The sequence below is a fragment of the Phalacrocorax aristotelis genome, chromosome 1 (assembly GCF_949628215.1).
Source record: "Phalacrocorax aristotelis chromosome 1, bGulAri2.1, whole genome shotgun sequence".
NCBI lineage: Eukaryota > Metazoa > Chordata > Aves > Suliformes > Phalacrocoracidae > Phalacrocorax > Phalacrocorax aristotelis.
In genome coordinates this window covers 74,883,840-74,907,219 of record NC_134276.1, presented here as the reverse complement: position 1 = coordinate 74,907,219, position 23,380 = coordinate 74,883,840, and the positions used below count along the sequence as shown (strand labels likewise).

Below are 23,380 nucleotides of genomic sequence, written 5' to 3'. Positions count from 1 at the left end.
GCATTTCATTCAAATGCATCCCACCACTGTAATGAGTCCACTTTTTGCATGTGTAGCCTCTCCCACTTGTACCTTGGAATCAGAACTAAGGTCACCTGGCTCACAGCTGTCGATAGATGTAATGCAAAGAGAACGTCAAAAGGGCAGACCCGTGAGAGACACCAAAGCTCAGGAGACAACTATGCACATTTGCTCCCTGAGATGATGGAACTCAGATATCTGTCTTATTCAAAGTGCTTACTTGTCAAAGGGCTGGGTGGGTGGGAAATAAAGAGGGAAAGGCTAAAATTCAACTTCAGCGGTGCCTTCTTTTAAATCAGAAAAGCAACAGGACTAAAAAAAGGTAGGACACCTAGAATGAGGAGGGTGTGGGATGGAGGGGAGAAGAATCTTACCAACAGTGACAACAGAAATTGCTAATACATTTCTAAAGTTAGAACTGAACCAGATCCAGGTACAGCAAACCTCAAAAGAACACTGCTGCATACTGAACAAAGTAGCAAAAATAAACGTTTCTGTTATTTAGCATTCATGATGTAAAAGGCTGCAGATATAAATTATGGGCAAGGCCACGAGAATTTTCTTCACCTTATGTGCTGGCTTTTGACACCTCTGTTTTAAACAAGGTTAACTAGACATTTCTAGAAAGCTCATCACAGATGAGGAGCAGCTGGGGAGAAGAGAAGAAACCTATGCAGACATTTACCACCTGTGAGGATGGTCAGAGGACCACAGAACACAGCTGCTACTTTATTCTTACTCTGCATAGTGAGTGCTTATCAAGCAAACTTGTGTGTATGGAGCAGAAAATGGCAAGGTTTAGACAGGGCAGTCAAGTTATTTTGGATCTCATATTTACTAATAATTTGCATACGCACCTAACATACTAGGATAGGCACTTTCTAAATAAATAGGAATGAATTTTAAAACAAAACAAGACAAACGAATATGGCCAAAGAAGGACTAAGACCACAATCATTTCCATTCTGTCCTAAAGATTTTCACAGAAGTGTTCAGAGATTAAAGGCTAGTACAAAACCAACATGCAACTCATGAACTCTGAATCTGAATTTTTCAAAAGACAACTTGACTGCTTCAGAAAACAGCTAACATTGATTTGAAAAGTAGGTCACTACAGGTCTCATAACCTATGTACAATTCTAGTTTCAATCAAAAAAAAAAAAGGGAACTAATATGACAAAAGATAACTGTCTGCTGAGAACCAAGATACCATCTTCCAATCAATAATGGACAGAGGTTAGTTTTAACCAGCTTTCATAGTCCAATTCCCCTCAATTCTCAAACTTTCTAGAAACCATACACAATATTTGAAAATCCATGAAGATGGCCTTTTCTCTGCTAGCGCTATGTTATCTCACAAGATACCCAGTTTCCGTGCTGGCCTATCTGCCAACTCAGTGTCATTCCCCCACAGTCTGAAGTTATAAAACAAGTTTCCAAATAACATAGCGGGGCTCTTACTCCCTCAGAACAGTCCCTTCAGAATACTAAATCCTTAGGATTCACTGTTGACGATTATTGCTGCCTTTATAAGATTCCTTTTAAATGAAAATGGAGGCTGAGTTTTAAGGTAACATTAATTCAGGTCAACAAAAAGCCATATTGAGAGTGGACAGTATTACTCCCCATTAATCAATGTCCACATTCCTCTCAGCCAGGCACAAAGCTACATTCATGATTTCTTGATAAAGTGTCATGAACTTTTTCAAATACTGTCTCATAATCATGTTGGGGTTTTTTTGGTTGTTTTGTTCTGAACTAGAGATGTTGAGAGTTCCACTGTACCCTTCCATTTTGGCACTTAAATCAAACCCGACATTCATTACTTTTCAAGCTTTTCTGAGAAGTTTTTGACTTGTGATGTTTTAACTCCCAAATATAAGTGAAAATTAACTATTTCTTTCACATATCAATATTCTCAAAATGGTTTAAACTGAACAGTTCAGAATCGTTCCAATCATAGCTTAAGCTATCTGTACTACCTGCCAAAATATTATGGCTGAACTGTTCACATGGGTCTGTAAATTACTGGATCTGGGTGTATATCCCTGTCAGTTATCTGAAACTCAGCTCTCCAAATGCCTATTCTTTTTCAGTCTTTAACCTCCTTTTCCCACATTACAAGAGGATCAGACCATCTGTTTTTTGAGCTATGAGAAATCTCATGCTCTTCCCTCTCTTAAATTTCTTTTGTTGTGGCCCCTGCTTATTAGCCACTTCACAAAATAGTTACCTGTATTTCATCACTTAACTAAAAGTAAGGTATGCTGGAGTGCTTTAAACAGTCGCCCCGTAGATTACCACTTCCCATTAGGACTATGTCTTTTTTTCAGAAGCTGTCAAGGCATCTAAGGGTTTCAGTTCAGGTTTGTAAATTCTTCCAAAAATGTGTGGCTCCTTCTGGATGCTTTACATGTTTAGAATTTTAATACAGCTCAATATTATTGACAGTGAAATTAAATTATTAGACCGTTATAGGCCATCTGAAACAAATACATTCACATTTATGCTGTATTTTTGGATTACAAAGGCACTGAAATAGTTCTGATCTGCTTACAGATAAGCCACCATATAGGCAATGAATCTGTGCATCATATTCACATCTTTCACAGTCTTTCTGTCTGCTCCTCATTTAAAACTTTCAGATGAACGTGGTATGTCTTAATGCACATAAGTTACAAAGAAAAATGCATACCTGGACACTACCATCAGCTGATAAGTAATTAGTGAAAGATTTTTTAAGGGTCCACTGCTCTGTATAAAGAATTCAGTTGCAAACCCCGGAGTGTCTTCACCGCATGGCAGACCAAGTTGCCGAGACAGTCACTAAAAAGGACAAATCTGCAGTCCATGGTTCAACCAATATTTGCCTCAGGATTCACAGCCTTGATGGTGAACACATTGCTATATTGAGATTAACAAAATTGTTTCACTCACTTCCCCCCCCCCCCCCATATTTTAAGGTATACATCACTCATGAAAGGTATCAGATTGAGTGCATTAGAAACTGATGTTCTCTGCCCACAGAAACAGTACCTCAGAAGCCACAATGCAAGCTTTCACACACAGGTCCATCGGAATATCCCCAGATCTTTTCTGATGGATTACCTTTTTACAGTAAGGAAATACATCGGTCTCTATGCTGACTCAATCAGTGGTTCCAATTAAGGTAATTTATTGTGTTGACTGGGGTACATGGACAACTGTTCCTTTGAAACTGGATGGAGACCTCCAATTCATTTCACGTAGGCCACCAAATCGTCAGAGGGTAACTACCAACCTGAATCATATTGGAATCAGTGACCTAGAAATGAAAGGCTTGCATCCTTCCCTGAGCCATCCAGTTTCCTCTCAAAAAATATTTTAATCTGTCTTCATGTTAGGTTTATTTAAATCCCCAATATTGAAGTTGAATTCCTTGAAGACTTGTATAAGAACAATTCCAATAGATACTGTGGTGAATCCACAAGCCATTCCCAAGAAATCTACCACTCCTACATTACTCCATTCCCTGAAAAGGATGGCCGAAGCCAGCAGGACTAGGGTGGTAAACACAACATAGTAGATGGCACCAAATACAGAGGAGTCGAAACATTCCAGTGCCTTATTGATGTATCTGAACTGAATGATAATGCTACATCCTAATACTGCCAGAAGTACCAGACAGAGGTACAGAGCCCTTTGACTCGAGGGGTTATTGTGAAAGATGTCTTGAGCAGCCAGCCCAATGCCTTTTGTGCTGGGAACAGTGAAACTGCCCAACAGAGAGCAAATACTGATGTAAACCATGATATTAGTAGGTCCATGAGCTGGAGCTATCCAGAAGATAAGCAGGAGAAGCATTAGCAGCACTATGCAGAGGTAACCCACGAAAACTGGAAAACAAGAAGAAAACAAGATAACAACAAGGTGAGAACTCTGGGTCTTCTAAAGGTTTTAGTAGGCGAATCATGTCATACCAGTGAACTTCAGCTATACACCAGGATTAAGATTTGCTATTGAATATAGATCCAAATCACTGTGCTTTTAGAGGTGTTGTGGGCATCTGCAATTGATTACGTTGTCATGTTCTTTGGGTAAAACAAATCATCATGTAGTAAAATATACACTGCTGCACATCTGAACTGGATTTAAGATGGCTTTTTTTCCTTTCCATTCTCTCTTCCACGAGGATTATACACCTTAAAACCCTCTATGACAGACAGCAGTGATAACACCTCATCAATAACCAGTTCAGTAAAGCGTGATACATGGATCTAGCAAAGAGCTTAAACATAAAGTTAGAACCCATTAAGCTGAGCAGGGGGAGTTGGAAGAACTGAGAGGCCATAACATTTACATTACAGCATCAGTACACAGATTAGACTGGTGAAAAACATTTCGTGCTCTACAGTTTTAAAGCAATATATTTCCAATTCACTTTGGCCAGACTGAAATGGGAAATTTAGACCAGGGTATTTGCTTTCTTTTCTTTGTTTGTAAATTTTTTTTTGATAGCTGATGTTATTAGGTTTGAGTTTCTCTCACCTAAAGCAATTAAAGGAAATAATAGTTGGCAGTTTAGCTCTTATGCAAGAAAAATAAAAGTGGGTCTGGCACATATAAGCACTGGCCTGTGTCCTCCAGGAACTAGTGGGATTTTACATTCCCTGTGAGAAAGAACAGGCATTTCAGCGTATGTCTCAACAGCATATTTCTACACATCTTTATTGTGCAAAGAAATGTGCTTGGAACATAACTGGTACCTAGTATAAACTTTTAATAAAAAAAAAAATGCAGAATTACAGAACAAAAGACAATCAGTATTTTTTGTTTTGTATAAAACAACTTACATTGAGATCCTAGAATTATACCCTTCATCTCTAAGTAGCAAGATATACTTTTTCATAATTTTAGAAAATCAGAAGTTCAAATGGCCATCATTCTGAGCTTGCTGTGCAGGATAACATTTTCAAAGGTATCCACATTTTCCTTTCTGTACACTTTTATCAATAAATCTGATGAGTGCCAAGTACAGCAAGGCATCGTTTTCCCACACAAAAGCTGTACTGGTTTGCCTCTGTCACATCACAGTTTCTTCAGAAGTCAATTTTCCTGCCTGGTGGCAGTGGTAAGCCTCTTCCTCCTGCACGCTCTTGATCAATCTCACAAAATCATTATGAGTTAATAAAGAGCAAAGTACCTGGATTTGTAAGCTTCTCTTCAAGCTCAGCCTGAGTTGTTACACTCTCGGACTTTGGGGAATGGATGATGAGAACAACAGACCCAGCGCAGCTCAGCAAACATCCCAGCTTGCCAAGAATGTTCAGTTTTTCTTTCAGTAAGTAAGAAGCCAAAATGGACCTTTCACAAAGAGGAAGAAAATTAAAAGTTTGACTACATCCTGTTAATAATGCTCCAACAGTCACGTCCCACATGAATTTCCCTCCTAAAGGAATAGTATCAAATGTTGGTGGATCTTCAGCTAAACATTGGTGGATCCTCAAAATACATTTCTGACTTATCTTAGGAAAGATTCCTCCAGTCTCAGTCTTACTCAGTCTTTGATGTTTCATCTCAGCAAAACAAAACAAAAACCAAAAACACCCCAACCCAAAACAACAAAAAATGCGACTACAACATCACATGACCACCTCCAAACAAACCCAAACCCAGGCATCTGACATCTGAGGCAGATCTCTACCTAGGGTTAACAATTTGGTGAGTTTTCACAAAGCCCCCTTTTTTAGGTGCTACACAGTCAAGAGATAAAAGCGGACTTCGGTTACAAACATTACAGGGCTCAGTTCAGACATGTAGCTGCCTGAAATACACAAAATTATGTGTATCAGGATGAAATAATAGGTGGTAAGTAGAGCACCATCAGTGTGCTTCGTGGTGTATAAAACTAAAGACAGCCATGAAGCCCATACAAAGCAATCTGCACTCTGAATTAGATGACCAGTACAGCCAACAGTAGGCAACAGAAAAATCTCAAGGCAATGCACAGCTTGTTTTTAAAGAATTGTGTTTTTAAACTGCAGTAGGTTCATAAATGTAGTTCAGCTATTCACAAAACATTTAGTCGCATATTAAACTCCTTTTAGGAACACTCACTGCCTTTTTTGTTCCCTCCCTTCACATGAGCATAACATTCAAGAAGCTGTGGGCATGCATATGCAAGGGACTCCCACTTCTGGAAACAGGGCCAAATCCAATTAAATGAAAATCAGCATCAATAAACACATGTGGGTTGTGGATAGCAGGGGAGAGAAAGAATGTGAGGCAAAAGGACAGATCTACATAGTAAGGGAACTGTGAATAAGAGAATAAGTAGGAGAGTCCAGAACAACCACAGTGAAAGGGGAGGGGGAAAAAAAGTTTCTCTGTTCCATATCGTAGTGACAGTTAAAGCAGAAGGTACTCAGGAACCCTCTCTTCCCCACCACCACTTTGCTGGGGAAAACAGGAATAGGGGACCTTATAATACATCATTAACACTCACAAGCCTGATGTCTTCTCAGCGGACCTCCAGTGATCACTGAGTCTACCTGACATTTTATTAAATAGTAACAACATTCAGATAAGAACAAGAAAAGCAAACTCTTACCCAAATGGAACGCCAAGAGCTCCCAAGGGCGTCACTAGCACAGTTGGGACTGCAGTGTAGGCCAAGAAATTCCCTATTTGACCCAGAGCCACTGTCAAGAGAACCAGAAATAAGCCTTTAAATCCCTTTGTAAAAAGAAGCAATGAAAACTTACCCAATACCGTATGGGGAAGACTGACCTAACTAGAAAACAGATATTACGAATTTGCTTAGCTCTTGTTAATTTTGCACTTAAACAAAATGGCTGGGATTTTTCTATATTTTTAAATTACTTTTTAATATAGGATCTTTATTTGCTGCACAAGAAGATCCAAGAGGGCACAGTAAATTATCTCATTTGCAACTTCTCTTAGTTGAATGTAAATAAAACTATGAATTAGAAACACTCATGGATTACACTTAAATGTCTCAACATTACACTCAAATACTTATATGAGGAGGGCTAAAGGTATATATAACCCACAATTTCAGCTTTGGAACGTGCACACACGTAACACGAATGCGCTCGATTATAGTTCCTAACAGCAGTGTTACCTTTTGGAGGGAAAAGAAGGACAGTACTGAGGGAAGGAACCTACTAATGAAATAATAAGCACCTGCATAAGGGCTCTTCAATATACAGTAGGCCACATCAAATTTTCACATCACTATGCATCAAAAGTAATTCCTGACCACTGTGAAAAGAACAGATCCCTGACAAGTCACAATAACAGCCTCACAATCTTCTTTTTTTCTTTCCCCCAATAAAAGCAAATTCCAAGATGTACCACACTATTGCACATCACAGCTGTGATAAACAGTTCATGCCTTCAAGTTTTCAGTTAAAAAAAAAAAAAGCTGGATGGTTTTGCAAGGGCTGGCAAGTTTATAACAAGTCAACACGATGTTTGCATAGTTACAGGGTCTGTGGTAACTGGCAAAAACCTTGAGAGTGAACATAAATTCAGCTCATTTCACAGCTCAAATTTCCAGTTGATGTAAAGAGCCATTATCAGCATTTAAAAACATTTCAAGAATCCAAACTGTCTTTAAGTTCAGGCTGGCATTGCCCTTGACTATCACATATCGTTACCATCATCCTGTTCTTTACACCTGCAAAGCACTGTGCAAACATTAATTAATTTACCCAATTAGCTCACATTATCAGTAGAGCCAATGACCTGTGTAACCTACAGGAGACATGAAGGAGATAAACAAACTTACAAGACAGCAGTGTGTGAGAAATTATACTAATTCAATTGACTGAGGCTTTCTCTATGTGCAGGAGTGAGCCAGAGAAGTTAATAAGCAGCATTTCTAGAGCACAAGGCTCAGTGATGATCTCCTGAATTTTCCCTGCCCCTGGGAACAGAGTAACTCAGCTATCAGCCTTGGGCTTGTTTTTCAGCAGATGTACATGGTGACTTTGGCATTATCTTCAAGGCATCTGAAGGCACCAGGGCATATCTTGCGTGGAGGACAGGACACAGCTAGCACACTGTGTTTCTGCAGATTACATGCATTTCCAAGTGACTTTGACAAAAGGCTGCTTTTTTTAGAGGTCAGCTGTCTTAACTTTTTGTTAGAAGAACCAACATTGATCCACACATTAGGGGTCTGAAACTTCAGTCAAACTGCACATACTGTAGAGCAACTGAACTTACCAGAAGTTTTCAGTAACACCATGGAGTAATAGTAACAGTCTCCTAACACTACGAACAACAGACCAGGACTAATTAAGACCAATTAAAAAAAGAATCTCAGTAATCGTTACCATCTACCTGACGTTGAGGACTTCTGCTGCCAACCTATCCAGTCCTCTCTGGACAGAAATTCCTCTCCAGATACATCAGTGCTGCAAGTCAATTCATGACTTCAGTTCTTGAAGGCACACCAACTTTAAGCTTGCTAAAGGAGTACCAATATCCCCAAAGTTATTGCAACACAAAACTTGATGCACACTGACATGTCTACATTAGCCAGGAGACCAGAAGTAGATCCATACAGCAAAAGGTGTCTGCTGTATGCATGTTGGGGGTTTTATTTCAGACTAATTTCAGCCTGCTCCCACGGACTGAAAGTCTGTTTGCAGCTGGTGTGTGTTAGGCATGTTCCTAGAGTGCATCTTCCAGCCTAGTTTTATCTTCAAGTCCAGTTCAGCTCAAACACTGCTCCACATGAAAGAAAGCTCAATCCATGGAGACAAACAGGAGAGTCGCTTCACAGGTGCATACCCCATCTGCAATAAAACGCTAACGTAGATGTGTCCACCACAAAAACCAGCCACACCTACACTGCTATGAAAACCTGCACTGAAATGAATTAATTAGCCAATTAATTAGTTTAATGCTCATTGAAATACCTGTACACATGCTGCAATTGCTCTTTTGACTCTTAAGAGAATCCCTTAGCAGAATCCGTAGCCCTTCCTTTGAAGTCTTCAGTAATCCAGTGGATCCCAAGGCCCCAAAATGGTTAGGCAGTGTTATGCTGAGTCAGCATGCCAACACAGTAATGCGTGTTCACCGCTTCAACAAATATAGTGAAAACAAGTGGATAGAGTTTATGGGGGTTTTGTTAGTCATCCAAACTCCAAATTCCCTGATTGAGAAAATTATGTCAGCTGTTATAATTTCGCACAGGTAACTGGGGATATTGCTAATTCCCCAAACTTCGCCTTTCTCTGCATCCCATGGGTGCCTACCTGGCCCTTGCTATTGCTGTTTGAGACTCTGTTGCAATTCTGAATCTATAATATCCTTAAGCAATTCTTCCCTTGGTTCCTTTGTAAACTTACTGAGGCTTATTTTGAAATACCTGCACCTAGCTACTGGACAAAAGCCAACTGATACCATTCCCTTCAGCTATTTTGCCTTCATTCAATTCTGTCAGCTCTTTTAAACATGAAATCACTTTCTCTGATTCACCAGGAAAAACTCCTGTAATAAAACCTCTCTTATTTTAACTCCTTCTGCTCAGAGATTCAAGACGGGAGCCTCACAAGCGATGAACAGCAGTGATTAATGCACAGATTTCTTGGTACTTAGGCAGTAGTGATCCTGGCAGAGGAGGAAGCTGACAAAGTACTACTTAAACTCAGATTAAATTAGCCAAGAACTTTCCTCCGAAGCTCTCCTGGCTTCTCCAATTGCTGTGAACTTTGTCCTTCAAGGGATCTATCTGTTCCCATTCCTTTTGCATACCTTGAAGGCAACAAAATCAGGGACTTACCTTGTTGCCACAAAACAAGGGGCACAACTGGATGCATACACTTCGCAGAAATAGCAGCAGAACATTTCCAAATAATTTGCAAAAGGCTGGGTTGGAGTCTAAAAGTGGGGTATGATTTTAGGCTCGCAGGCAGAATTAGGGCTGAACTGCAAGAGGAAAAAGCTAGCTGCTCCTCACGCTCTGGATTCACATCAGAGAGTGAACTTAGCCTGAGCAGAGTTTACAAAGATACAAAGAGTGAAATTACACTGATCTCATATCAGCACCACACAAGGTTTTCACATTAATCTTGTAGATTAAAAGCAAAATTGAAACTGTATCTGTCAAACTAGAAATGAAAAAGGATTTTTTTCTTTTCTATTTTTTTAGTTGAGGCTGGCTAAGTGCTTTCTGATCTAAAGAATAACATGTGCTCAATGAGCCCTTTTGTTCAGAGCAACAATTTCTTATTCAGCTTTGACTTTTATTAAAAACTGAGCAGACCAGCACAAGGCTGCACCTCAAATACTGTGTTCAGTTTCGGTCCCTCACTACAAGAAGGACATTGAGGTGCTGGAGTGTGGCCAAAGAATGGCAACAAAGCTGGTGAAGGGTTTGGAGAGCAGGTTTTATGAGGAGCAGCTGGGGGAAGTGGGGTTGTTTAGCCTGGAAAAAAGGAGGCTCAGAGGAGGCCTTATTGCTCTCCAGGTAAAAAACTGGCTGGATGGCCGAGTCCAGAGAGTTGTGGTAAAAGGAGCTAAATCCAATTGGCAGCCAGTCACAGGTTGTGTTCCCCAGGTCTCAATGTTGGGGCCAGTCTTGTTTAATATCTTTATCAATGATCTGGATGAGGGGATTGAGTGCACCCTCAGTAAGTTTGCAGGTAACACCAAATTGGGTGGGAGTGTCGATCTGCTGGAGGGTGGGGAGGCACTGCAGAGGGACGTGGACAGGCTGGATCAATGAGCCGAGGCCAACTGTGTGAAGTTTAACAAGGCCAAGTGCTGGGTCCTGCACTTGGGTCACAACCACCCCATACAACGCTACAGGCTTGGGGAAGAGTGGCTGGAGAGCTGCCTGGCAGAGAAGGATCTGGGGGTGGTGGTCGACAGGTGGCTGACCATGAGCCAGCAGTGTGCCCAGGTGGCCAAGAAGGCCAACAGCATCCTGGCTTGTATCAGCAATAGTGTGGCCAGCAGGAGTAGGGAAGGGATCGTGCCCCTGTACTCGGTACTATCAGAAATAGTCAACATGGATTCACCAAGGGAAGACCATGCTTGACCAACCTGATAGCCTTCTATGATGGCGTGACTGGCTGGGTCAACAAAGGGAAAGCAGTGGATGTTTTCCATCTTGACTTCAGTAAGGCGTTCGACACTGTCTCCCATAGCCTCCTCACAGGCAAGCTAAGGAAGGGTGGGGTGGATGAGTGGACAGTGAGGTGGGTAGAGAACTGGCTCAACAACAGAACTCAGAGGGTCATGATCAACAGGGCACAGTCTGGATGGAGGCCTGTCACTAGTGGTGTTCCCAGGGGTCTGTGCTGGGTCCAGTCCTGGTCAACATATTCATCAATGACCTGGATGATGGGATAGTGTAACCTCAGCAAGTTCGCTGATGACATCAAGCTGGGAGGAGTGGCTGATACACCAGAAGGCTGTGCTGCCATCCAACGAGACCTGGACAGGCTGGAGAGCTGGGCCAAGGGGAACCTGATGCAATTCAACAAGAGGAAGTGCAAGGTCCTGCACCTGCGGAGGAACAACCCCAGGCACCGGTACAGGCTGGGGGCTGAACTACTGGGAAGAGGCTCCGCTGAGAAGGACCTGGGAGTGCTGGTGCACAGCAGGCTGACCATGAGTCAGCACTGTGCCCTTGTGGCCAGGAAGGCCAACGGTATCCTGGGATGCATAAAAAGGAGTGTGACCAGCAGATTGAGAGAGGTTATCCTCCCCCTCTACTCTGCCCTGGTGAGACCACATCTGGAGTACTGTGTCCAGTTCTGGGCCCCCCAGTTTAAGAAGGACAGGGAACTGCTTGAGCAAGTCCAGCGGAGAGCTACCAAGATGATCAGGGGACTGGAACATTCCCATTATGAGGAAAGGCTGAGAGACTTGGGTTTGTTCAGCCTGGAGAAGAGAAGACTGAGGGGGGATCTCAGCAATACTTACAAATATCTAAATGGTGGGTGTCAGGATGATGGGACTTGGCTCTTTTCAATAGTGCTCAACGACAGGACAAGGGGCAATGGGCACAAGTTGGAACACAGGAAGTTCCAGCTAAACATGAGAAGAAACTTCTTTCCTGTGAGGGTGCCAGAGCAGTGGCACAGGCTGCCCAGGGAGGGTGTGGAGTCTCCTTCTCTGGAGACATTCAAACCCCACCTGGATGCGTTCCTGTGCCCCCTGCTCTGGGTGTGCCTGCTCAAGCAGGGGGGTTGGACAAGATGATCTCCAGAGGTCCCTTCCAACCCCTGCCATTCTGTGATTCTGTGAGGCCACACCTCGAATACTATGTTCAGTTTTGGGCCCCTCACTACAAAAAAGACATTGAGTTGCTGGAGTGTGTCCAGAAAAGGGAAATGAAGCTGATGAAGGGTCTGGACAACAAGTCTTATGAGGAGAGGCTGAGGGAGCTGGGGTTGTTTAGTCAGGAGAAGAGGAGGCTAAGGGGAGACCTTATCACTCTTCTACACCTACCTGAAAGGACTTTGTAGCGAGGTGGGTGTTGGTCTCTTCTCCCAAGTCACTAATGATAGGATAAGAGGAAATGGCCTCAAGCTGCATCAGGGAATGTTTTGATCAGATATTAGTAAAAAATGTCTTTACTGAAAGAGTGGTCAGGCATTGGAACAGGCTGCCCAGAGAGGTGGTGGAGTTGCCATTCCTGGAGGTGTTGAAAAAACATATAGGCATGGCACTTCAGGACATGGTTTAGGAAGCATGGTAGCATTGGGTTGATGGTTGGACTTGATGATCCTAGTGGTCTTTTCCAACCTTAATGATTTTATGATTCTATTCTATGAACTACCTGAAAGGAGGTTGTAGCGAGATAGGTGTTTGTCTCTTCTTCCAAGTAACATGCCATAGGACAAGAGGAAATGGCCTCAAGTTGCACCAGGGGAGGTTTAGATTGGATATTAGGAAAAATTTCTTCACCGAAAGGGTTGTCAAGCATTGGAACAGGCTGCCCAGGGAAGTGGTTGAGTCACCATCCCTGGAGGTATTTAAAAGACATGTAGACTTGGTGCTTAGAGACATCGCTTAGTGGTGGGCATGGCAGTGCTAGGTTAACAGTTGGACTTGATGATCTTAAAGGTCTTTTCCAACCTGAACAATTCTATGATTCTATGATTCTGTGATCCAGAGACACAAACCATGCAGAAACACGGAGTCCGAGCAGCGGCGTGGCTGCCAAGGGCTGCAAGTACCAAAGGGTTCAGAAATCTGGACAGATGTCTGACTTGGGATTGTCCCAGCTCTTTGCCTTCTCAAACACTGTCAGACACAGTAGCCAGAGTGAGAGTTTACTGAAGGTGGGATATTTCTGAGCGATGGGAATTTCATGACAAGTGAGTGTGAGATTCAAGACGAGAACCCAGATTTCCTGATATCTCATTTCACCATCTAACTATAACTTCTCCCTTCAAATAAAAATCGGACCTTTTAAGATACTTACTTGCAATAGTGCCAGACCACCATACTATATCCGTTAAGTATGAAGTACCTGGAAGAGGAAGTACAGGAAGATATATTAGAAAAACATAAAATTGCAATACTGGAACTACAAAATAGAATAATTTCAACAGTCTCAACTGCTAAGGACCCTCATCTTAACCCTTTTCTTCAAGGCAACAGAGAGGGAGAAAAACAAGAGAGAAGGTGCTTGGATTTGGCCTAAGTGTCCTAAGTTGGACCTTCTTAACATATTAGTCAGAAGTTCTGGTTTCCATTGAAGTACCTATGCAACGCTAATGTGGTATTAGAAGAGCATCCAAAATGTCACCAAATGTTTCCGAGGGTGCCATTTAAACACAGACATTAGAAACACTACTAGGAGAATGGGAAACCTATGGAAACAAAACATAATTTGGTAATATAGCCTCAATGAAATTGTGTCAGAGAAATTGTATCAGAGTAATTGTTTCAGCATGCAGTTTTGGCAGTACCATAGCATGGACCAATCCTCCTGTATTTGAGCACTGGAAAATGCTACAGCTGAAGCCTCTGAATTCCCGATATACTGCCACACGTCAAAGAGAGGAGTGAAAACTCTGGATTGTCCCTTAGTGTCTCCTAAACTCAAGGATGATTATTTTCATTGTCAGATTACAGGCTCTTGCCTTCAAGTTTGCCAGGGGACCCTGTGCACCACATTTTGTAAGTCCTGTTTCTATAGAATATCAAGGCTAATGACGGCTTACTAAACTGAAGCCTGGCCTCCACCGAGCATGACCTTGGCATCACACTACGCTCTTACGTTCTATTCCTCTTTCTAGCAATTCAGCTGTGCATTTAGTTGGGAAGATGCTCTCTCAAGAGCTGCTGGAGCATTAGGCAATGTTGTACCTACCCTGAAATCCCAAATGAAAGAAAAACACAGTAATCTATAACTCTGGGGATGTATAAAGCATTAAGCGCTTGGAAATCACACTATATAATTGAAATGAGATGGAAAATGACTAATGAAAATGGCCAGCTTTAGAGTGGGTGTAATCATTTTTTAGACTTTTGTTATTGCATATAAAATAAAAACACTGTTGGGGGCACAAATTATAGAAAATATTGACTCAAGTAAGATAACTTTGCAAAATATTTGTCACCCACTGCTATTTCTAACTAAGTGAGGATTACTAATTGCATTGATACTATATTATTGATTCAATACAGAAGACAGAAAAGACGAAGTGCCTCCTTGTTAATTATACAACACCTTCTGAAGCCAATGGAAAAAAGACATCATCTGACACTGACAATCTTGGGCTCACAGCTCCAACTGCTAGATTCAAGGCAGAGCCACACTGCTTCACAACATTAAATTGAGGGAAACCTAGGGTATTTGCCTGGATGTCTCCATACTGAGCATGGCAGTAGGAAATACTCGAATCGCTTGGCAAGATACACGGATAAACTTCAGTAGTATCTTCAAAACAGGATGTTTTACAGCTGCCAGTGCTGACAAGGCAGGCACACACCCATCACCCGCTTAACCCAGTGCTCCATCGAAAGCTCTTCAGGAGTAATTAGACCTAACTATACTGCAGAATGGAAACTTATCCAGCTGCCTTGGGATGGAAAGTCATTCCTTTCTCTCGTATTTTCTCATTGTTTCCCTTACAAAAAAGGATTTGTACCTATGATGCAAACGTGATCTCTCTGTGGACAATAAAAATGGATTACAGCCATCTTGGAGGGAAAGGGAGACTATGCTTGCAAAACAGTACTTTGAGGCCCTTAACCATAAGGTCATTGCAGAAAAGGCAAAATAAACTTGTTTGATCAGGCTGCCAGCTGATCAGCTAGTAACACGGTTGCAAGCTTGCTCTGCTCCACTGCATCCACCCTGAACTCTCTAGATGCAGCAGGCACTAGAAATGCAATGCTGCTCTAGCACTAACCATCTGGAATACATATATGTATATATATCATATACATGCACACACATATACAGAGAAAATACCATGCATGTCCTGGTCACTAAAAAGGATTTTTCATAAGAAAGAGTTCCCAGAACCTACGGAAACATGCTCACACAGACATGATCAACTGCAAAACAAATGGCTATTGACCACAGAACTACAATTAAAAGGCCTCATGCAACCTGTGTTTACAACTTTCCCCTCACAGAAAAGGATGATATCAAGAACAAAGAAATATATTGTATTTTCCTATATTCAAAGCATCAAGATGCAACTAGCAAAATGCTATTCAGAGGCCGCATGCTTTGGGGACTTCCAATGTCAGAATAAAATACAGAAAATCTTCACGCTCTGTGAATTTACAGCTTTTTTTTAACTAAACTGTCTAGATAGCACAGTCAGTTCCTGAATAAGTTCATCTCAGAGAACAATAATGAGGCATGAGATTTCAATATTAAAAAAAAAACCAAAATGACTGATTTCATGTAACTGCTGTGCCTTTCTTCCCTACAAAAGGAAACCACTTCATGACTGGTATAACTTGTGGTGTGTATTTGTGGAAGAACTAGAATAAACAAGTGACAGGATGCGCTGGTGCTATTCATGGCAAGAAACTCTCTGAGCCAGAGAAACAGGTAGGAAAGTCCCACAAGTACATGAAAATACTGCAAGAGAAACCTATGTGTGTGCACACATGTGCACTCAAGTCCCCAATGCCGTATGACAGCGTGACAGAAGATCAGCAAGCAGGCCATACATCGGGAAGCTGTTGGTGATGACTACACTCAGCATACCCTCACTGCTCTCTACCTGTCGTCTCTTCAGTAATTCATCACATCCCTCACGCCACGCTCCAGTCATTGACCTCTGATGTCAAACACACTTCAGGTGACAAACTAAGGCCGGCTCCCCCGCTCCAGCCGCCTGGAAGGTGTCCCCTGCTCCAGGCGACACCGTGACCACCCACCTTGGGAGGTCTTGGGGGGAAGAGGGTCTGCCAAGACCCGGGGGTGCCTGTCCTCTGCGGCCCCCGGGACGGGCTGGGCCCCACGCACCCCCACCCCCCACCCCGGGCCGGTCGCTGCCGCAGCATGGGGCAGCCGCGGCCCTTCCGCAGGGGGGCTGCGCGGGGGTGGGCGGCCCCGGGGGACCCGTCCCGCACGGTGCCGGAGGCGATGTTCCGGGGTCCGGGGAGGTTACCCCAGGGGGCGGCGGCGCGGAGGGGAGAGGGAGGCCCCGGGGAGGTGGGGGGGGGGGCGCTCCCGCCCGTCGCCACCGCAGCGGCGGAGCCCCTACCTCGCCCGCGGGCCCGCACGATCCCCTTCTTCTGCAGGACGAAGGTGGAGCCGTTCACCAGGCTGGAGATCACGGCCACGCTCAATCCCAGCGAGACGGCGGCGGGGCCGGGGCTCTGCGCTGCCCCCTCGCCCGCTGCCGCGCCGACCGCCATCCGCATCGCCCCGCCGAGAGGAGCTGGAGCTGCTGCTGCTGCTGCTGCTGCTACCGCCGCTGCTGCTGCTGCTGCCACAGCGGCTGCCCCGGCCCAGCGCACCCGCCACCGGCTCTGCGCCGGGACCCGCCCTGCGCTGCGCTGCGACCCGCTCCGCTGCGCCGCGCCGCGCTGCGCTGCGCGGCCCGCCCCGCCGGGGGCGGCTCCTGGCGCCCGTCCCGCGCGGGGACGGCAGTAGGATGACGTCATAACAATGGCATTTCTTAGCCTCACTAGCACCCCGCCGCCGCTCTGGCGTCACGGCTGCGTGCCGCCCTTCTCTGCGCTGGCACCGCGGGGGGCGAGGCGGCAGCGGGTGGGGGGTGTCGTGCCGGCTCCAGTGCTGCTGCTGGCGGCTCGAAGCGTTCTGGGGCGCGGGTGGGGGGTTGCCAGCGTGGGGCAATGCGGTGGAGAAGCCACGGTCCCCGCTGGAGGGGAGCTGCGAGCGTCCGTGGGCAGGGGGGCGTGGGAGGGCGTGCAGGGGGATGCCGGAGGACAGGGGGATGCGGGACAGGGGGATGTGGGAGGATGTGCAGAGGGATGCGGGAGGACAGGGGGATGCCGGAGGATGTGCAGGGGGATGCAGGACAGAGGGATGCGAGAAGACGTGCAGAGGGATGGGACGTGGTCTGCAGGAGGACAGAGGGAGTCTACCGGGCCAGGGTTTCTTGTGTGGCAGGAGGGCTGCTTTCCAGTGCTGTCGCTTTCTCTTGGGATTTTAAAAATTTGTCTCGGCTTCCCAGTCCGATCAGGAACATGGTGTGCTGCAGCGGCAGGGCAGGAGTGACCTGAAGGCCAGACAGGGGCCCGAGGCCGCTGCTGCAGCCCCCACCTGCAGCTTGATTCACCCCGCCACTGGCTGGGTCGATGTGCCGGGCAGAGCTGGAGAATCAGCAAGTGAGCATGTGGCTACAGACTGGGAAAGCTCGGCCACTTCCAGGGGTCGTGGAGATTGCCTGAAAACCATGGGATCCATAATCAGTCTGGTTTTGTCCAGCTGTAAATCCCAGAATCTGCATTTGTTTCCAGGAAAAATTTCCCCCTCTCCTAACAGCAGGGGCAGCCAGCTTCTCAAAATCACAAGTCTCCCAGCCCCTTCTCAGCTACAATTCAACAACTTTCAGGCAGAGCACAAGTCATCCCACTGTCACGGAGGAGGGCTGGAGGTCTCGCTGGTAGCAATATGCCTGGGCCACCACTGGGCCAGGGGTGTCTCTTCAACAGAACTTAGTCTCTCAAAGCACGAAGTGCTGAGCTGAAAGCAATCTTCCTTGCTAGGCAGAAATATTTTGTAGCATGTATTTCGTTGCAGTTCTTACCATTCCCAGATACGTGTTGAAATAAATCAATCCATAAATTGATTACTGTAGCAGTATCCATTGGAGGAAATGGGATATGGTATCTTGGCCTGGTGTAACTGAAAGTGGACGTTTTTGGCAGTCGTAACTATTGAGCATGTTTCTTACCATAAATTTCAGCATTCCAAGGAAATATGAGTGTAGAGAAGAGGCAAACACTTGAAAATGTTTCTCTTGTTAGCATATTTCTCAGTTTGCCTACACTGCTTGAGGCAGCTGTCCTAGGAAGGCACAGGAAGGTTGCAATATGCTTTTGTTTAGGTTTAACAGCAAGAAGATGTAATTCGTGTTGCAGTATTGCCTGTATTTTCACCTAGGTTGCTTCACCAGGTCATTGAATAAATATTTAATGCTATGGAAGAGAGGATTCATCCTTGTGAGGCTCACAAGAGCTGCAAAATGAGAACACAGGAGGTGGAAGAACAGTTATCCATAGCAACCCTTGGAAACAAAGATAGAGGTGAAGACAAATACAGGCTAATTATAAATATCCATTGCTGATCTATATACAGCCTAGTAACATGTACAGTGAGATTTATTATAGGAAATAATTTATGCTTGCACAGTGGAAAAAATATATATATTTAACAGCCTTTGCATCTAATTATCAGGCAAGTTTCTAAACAAAGCTCAAACCTAACCAATTTTTATACTCAAAATACCTCACTGGCGTGGTTGAACCAAGACAAAACCAGGTACCAGCGACCTCAAGAAAAGAGTTTCTTTCTCTCCAGCCATGTCATTTTAATCTCCTAATTGTAAAACATAGCCGTGCCTTTCTAGAGTACCTATTTGGATAGGTAATTCTAACTACACTTACTTTGCCTTCTTCAGTTAGTTACTATTACACTTGCCATATGATAGTTGTAGTGCTCTTAAGAATTACTGATAGACTAAAATAATAAGCACAGGGCTGATAAATACTAAATTCACAAATATCTTGAAAAACAGAGCCCGACTTCTCTAATGTCTTATAAGATCACTTGATGAAAGAAAAAAAAATCTGCATTGTTTAGTTTACAAACATTTTGCACCAAAACATAAAGGTACCTCAAAGATAACAGCTGTTATCATTACTTGAACAGAAATTAGATGATCTTCCTTAAACCATTACATCTATACAGTATATAAACTCCTAAGGTCCATCTAGTCTTCTGAGACTTGAGTTTCATTGTGATAGCATCATTCCTCCTGCTGAAGTTGTGTCATCATGTTTGTAGTACTGCAAAACAACATGCTTTGGGTTAGGTTGGTTTGTACTCTGCAGTATTTCCGATGTCTTCTGAACACACGCTGGACAGGAGGAACCTCAAATTTATGTGGCATTTCCTCCAACAAACTCTGCTTCTCTCCAGCAGCCTTATCCAACTCCAATCTAAGCACTCATAGTACTTGTAGTTCCACGCTTGGCCACTTATCGCTTAATTCAAGCAATATGTGAGAGCTGATATAAAAAGGGCACAGGTAGCTTTATCAAAGTAGCTAACTCTACTCTGGTCAAGCAAGGGTGTTCAGGATCAGTCAAGAGGTAGGAGCAGCATTTAATAGATTTATGGAGGGCTCCTACCCAGAGGAAGGGATGAGTGATTGAGGTAGGTCTCTTGGAAGTGAGTGAGCAAAGTTGGTAGAGGTTTCACCATTCCACATTTCTTTTTGTGGGGGTGATGGACCTTTTCCAGTTAGGATGGGTTTTTTCCAGATCTGAAGGGGAAGAAAAATGCTTGTGCCTGACCTAAGGGAGTGTATTGTTTCCTCTGTAATGGCTTGGGTTCTTCTGTTATGTTCATTTTATGTACATAAAATATTTTTTTTTAATTAAAGCAGTTGTTGGAGTAGGCTAGAGGAAAATCGGATCAGTCTATCTGACACAGAATGAGAACACAGTAGCTGTGCCCAGAAGATAATTTGAAGCTCCTTATAAAATAGCTGGGTGAGCAGGGTGGAAGTTTACCAACAGCTGTATCAGACCCTGAGGCAACAGCAGTAATTCAGCTTGGCAGAAGCACTATAGAGATCCACTCTGCCAGCAATTGAAGCAGTAGGAACTGAAACTGCAAAGAAAACATCAACAAGACTGTGGCAATCCTTGCTATTTTTTCTGGCTCTTGAGAACCAAAGACCACAGTAAAGGCAGTTATATGAAGACTTGTGTAACAGTCCACTGAACCTGGGCCTGAAGATGACCTAAAACTCCTTTCTAAGGAGTCTTGAGCAGTTGCCTGGAGTATAAACTTTGGTATAAGTGGTATGAGCGGGCCCTGCTTTGGGAAGGAAGTGACTTGAATCTTGGTTGTGATACAGATGGATTATATAGGAGGTTGCACAAGCTTCTGTGGTCTCTCTGTCTTATGGGTTACAAGGAGCAAGGCACCCTTGGGCTACAGCGGCTCTCTTCCAGGGCAGAACAACAGGCTGCAAACACAATCCAGTGCAGTCTGAAACTGAGTGCAAAAGGGAGGGCTGGTTAGGTTTCCTTTGTTAAAGGGTCCAAGGTTCATGCACTGGAACCTGTTATTGATCTGCAATTTGAAAGTCTGGACCGAATGAGTAATAGAGGCTTGCTGTCACTTTCGCCCATGGAAGACAAATTCTCTGCTAAGTGATAGTGGTCATATATAATTCCGAAGTTTTGGAGACCTTCAGCATCCTTCCTGAAGAGGTGGTGCAAGACTGATGTTAGGTTATCGAAATAGAAAGCATGGCAGGTGTACTGCAGGCAGATCATACCATTTCAGCTCTCCTGCAAGAACAGATCTCCTCAGAGAGAATCTGCCCTTTGTGCAGCAGGCAGAAGCTAGATAGCTAGTTCTGATGTATGTTCACGATCATACTGTGGAGTACCAATGTTAATTAACATGGTGTCTACTCACATATGCTGTGTAGCAATCACTTCTAGATCCCCAGTGACTAGGGAACACAGGAAAAAGCACAGATTTTCCATTTAATCTTGTAGCAAGTGATATACTCCTCCTACATTAGCTGCAAGCTCTGACCAGGGCATACTCTTCTGAATGCTGATTTCCAGAAGTTGAATATGCCATCTTAATGTCATGATAGTATACGTATATCCAGCTCATTGTCTTCATATATTAGAAGGGTGCTGAAAGCCGAGCACATGCTAGTATTTTAGCATGAACCTTCAGAACAGCTAGTGCCTGGGGAAAGAGGCTTTCCATGAAGTTCCTCAGCTCCAAATCTGAGCAGTTGTAGAGCCAACTACTTTAGTATTTAATATTTAAAACTAAGTTTAGTATTTAAAACCGAGCTGGTTTGAGAGTTGTAATGAATGGCAGCTGTGGTAGTTACTTATTTAAGCTGGAAGGAAACCAGTTGGCATGATGTTAGTCTTGCTGTGTTTGGCAGATATTCAGTGTTATCACACAATCATTGCACATGCTGACCTGGACCTTTTAATAAGATAAGGCTATATTTATATGAAGTGTAAAATTAAGATCTTAGCCAATATCAGAAAGGCATTGTCCCCTTCTAAGGAAATTGATTCGTCTTCTATAAATCCTGGCAATCTCTACACTTAAAAGTAATTTTTTCTTAGTAGTCATGGTGCTTATTATATGATAGGTCAATAATAATACCCTGTTGTGATCCTAGCATAAAGTGGGTTTTAGTGATGACTAAAATGCTTGGGTTGAATTTGGTCTGAGTTCACGCAAAGCAGCCAACAGGAATGTGAACTAACTTAGGTGAAACTGTAAGTAATGTTTCTGGTCCTTAGCAGATGAGGTACCAGGGATGTGGGGCAATTATTTGACTGAATTACTGAGTTTCTTCTTATTTCAGCTATTTCACTTATGTGTTTGGGGTGTCTTTGTCATACATCTGTCTTAAAAATTTCTCTGATACCATTTGTTCCTCAAATACTTACTCCAAAGGGGTCAGTCCCTCTTACAGTTCTACTAGTATGTTTAACCTGAATATATGAAGATTGTGATTACTGGTACCCTGACAACAATGGACTTGCACACAAAAGGTAGTGGGGGTTGCTAAACTGTCAGAATGAGATCCAAGAACAGGAATCCCCATGCTTAGCTGTCACTAACTTTGAAGTGCCTAAAAGCATTTACTGGCTATATGACATGTCCAGCAAATATTGTAGGTAGTGTCAACCTTCATGGCAAGTCCTCCTCTGTACGGACTGCAGAGAGATAAAGTGGTCTTTAATGTACATCACACTATCTCTAGCTTTAATGATAAAGAGTATTTTTATGATGATTTTAATGATAACCACTGCTGAAATCAGATTTTGTGGTTGAGAGTCAAGGACGACTGTAACAAATAATAGTGTCTCAGGTCTAATGATCTAATCTTGAACTCAATGAAATGATGAGGTTCCTTTGTCAAATACGTGTGACTTAAAAAAAAACCAAAACAGAACAAACCAACACTTTTTAAAAGGAACTTGCGAACAAAAGAGTATTTTAAAATCTTTTGTCTCAGGGTACCTTTCCTTCAAATGAGGCTGACTGCATAATAGCACTGTGAAAGGCAGATAATTGCTACTTCAGCAATAGAACAGCAGGAATATCTGAAGCTTCTTCCTCTCTGTGATTTAGCCAGTAGCTGAAACAGAATAATTCTCTACCTTAATGTCTCTTTTGGACTCTGTTTGGCTGACTTCAGTTTTGCCAACCCCCAAAATTAATATCTGGGAGACTTCCCTCTTTTGGCCCTTAAATAAATCATTGCTTTGTCTGTTTGTTTTGTTCTTTTTAAAATATTTTTTAACTTCTGCCCCAGTCTGAGTTCAGGGACAATCATAGGTGTGGTCACACCTGCCAGGTTAGAGCAGGGAGGGCTTTCAACCACCACTGTCAAAAAGCAAAAAGCCAGCTGGATTTTGAGAAGAGCATTAGTCAGGTGCATAGGGAGAAGGAATATGCCAGCTGCAGTATCAAGTAGGAAAACAGAGATCTTAGCTCAGGAACCAGAAGTGTACTTCACTAATACTGCACTGCACCCAAGACTACTGCCTGGCTAAGGAGGAAGACACGTTTTGGGTGGAGGCTGGTTCTTTCTGCAGGTTCCTATACCCATGCCAGTTCTTCCTGCTGTGGGAATGGCGGAGGAGCACTGTGCAT

The 23,380-nt window shown here is 43.6% G+C and overlaps 1 protein-coding gene across 2 annotated transcripts; it reads right to left on the bottom strand.

Moving 5' to 3' along the window:
• Positions 1-249: 249 nt before the first annotated feature.
• Positions 250-17,342, bottom strand: NIPA1 (NIPA magnesium transporter 1). Of its 2 annotated transcripts, XM_075093742.1 has the most exons (6): positions 16,734-17,342; positions 13,478-13,525; positions 8,254-8,301; positions 6,611-6,701; positions 5,204-5,364; positions 250-3,896 (listed from the first exon to the last, which is right to left on the bottom strand). In XM_075093742.1, the coding sequence occupies exons 1-6, from the start codon at positions 17,134-17,136 to the stop codon at positions 3,385-3,387; spliced, it is 1,263 nt and encodes a 420-aa protein (XP_074949843.1). In that variant the 5' UTR covers positions 17,137-17,342; the 3' UTR covers positions 250-3,384. The 2 variants fall into 2 exon arrangements, with proteins under 2 accessions (XP_074949843.1, XP_074949851.1); XM_075093750.1 differs by lacking the exon at positions 8,254-8,301 and having other exon boundaries at positions 16,734-17,151.
• Between the last annotated feature and the right edge of the window lie 6,038 nt (positions 17,343-23,380).

Bases quoted from the DNA above. Each gene is read 5' to 3' on its own strand.
- NIPA1 (XM_075093742.1), bottom strand. From the start codon at position 17,136: ATGACGTCATCCTACTGCCGTCCCCGCGCGGGACGGGCGCCAGGAGCC. The intron at 13,526-16,733 runs GTAGGGGCTCCG...TTCCTCTTCCAG, and splicing joins CGTGCGGGCCCGCGGGCGAG to GTACTTCATACTTAACGGAT. The intron at 8,302-13,477 runs GTAAGTATCTTA...TGTTGTTCGTAG, and splicing joins GTGGTCTGGCACTATTGCAA to TGTTAGGAGACTGTTACTAT.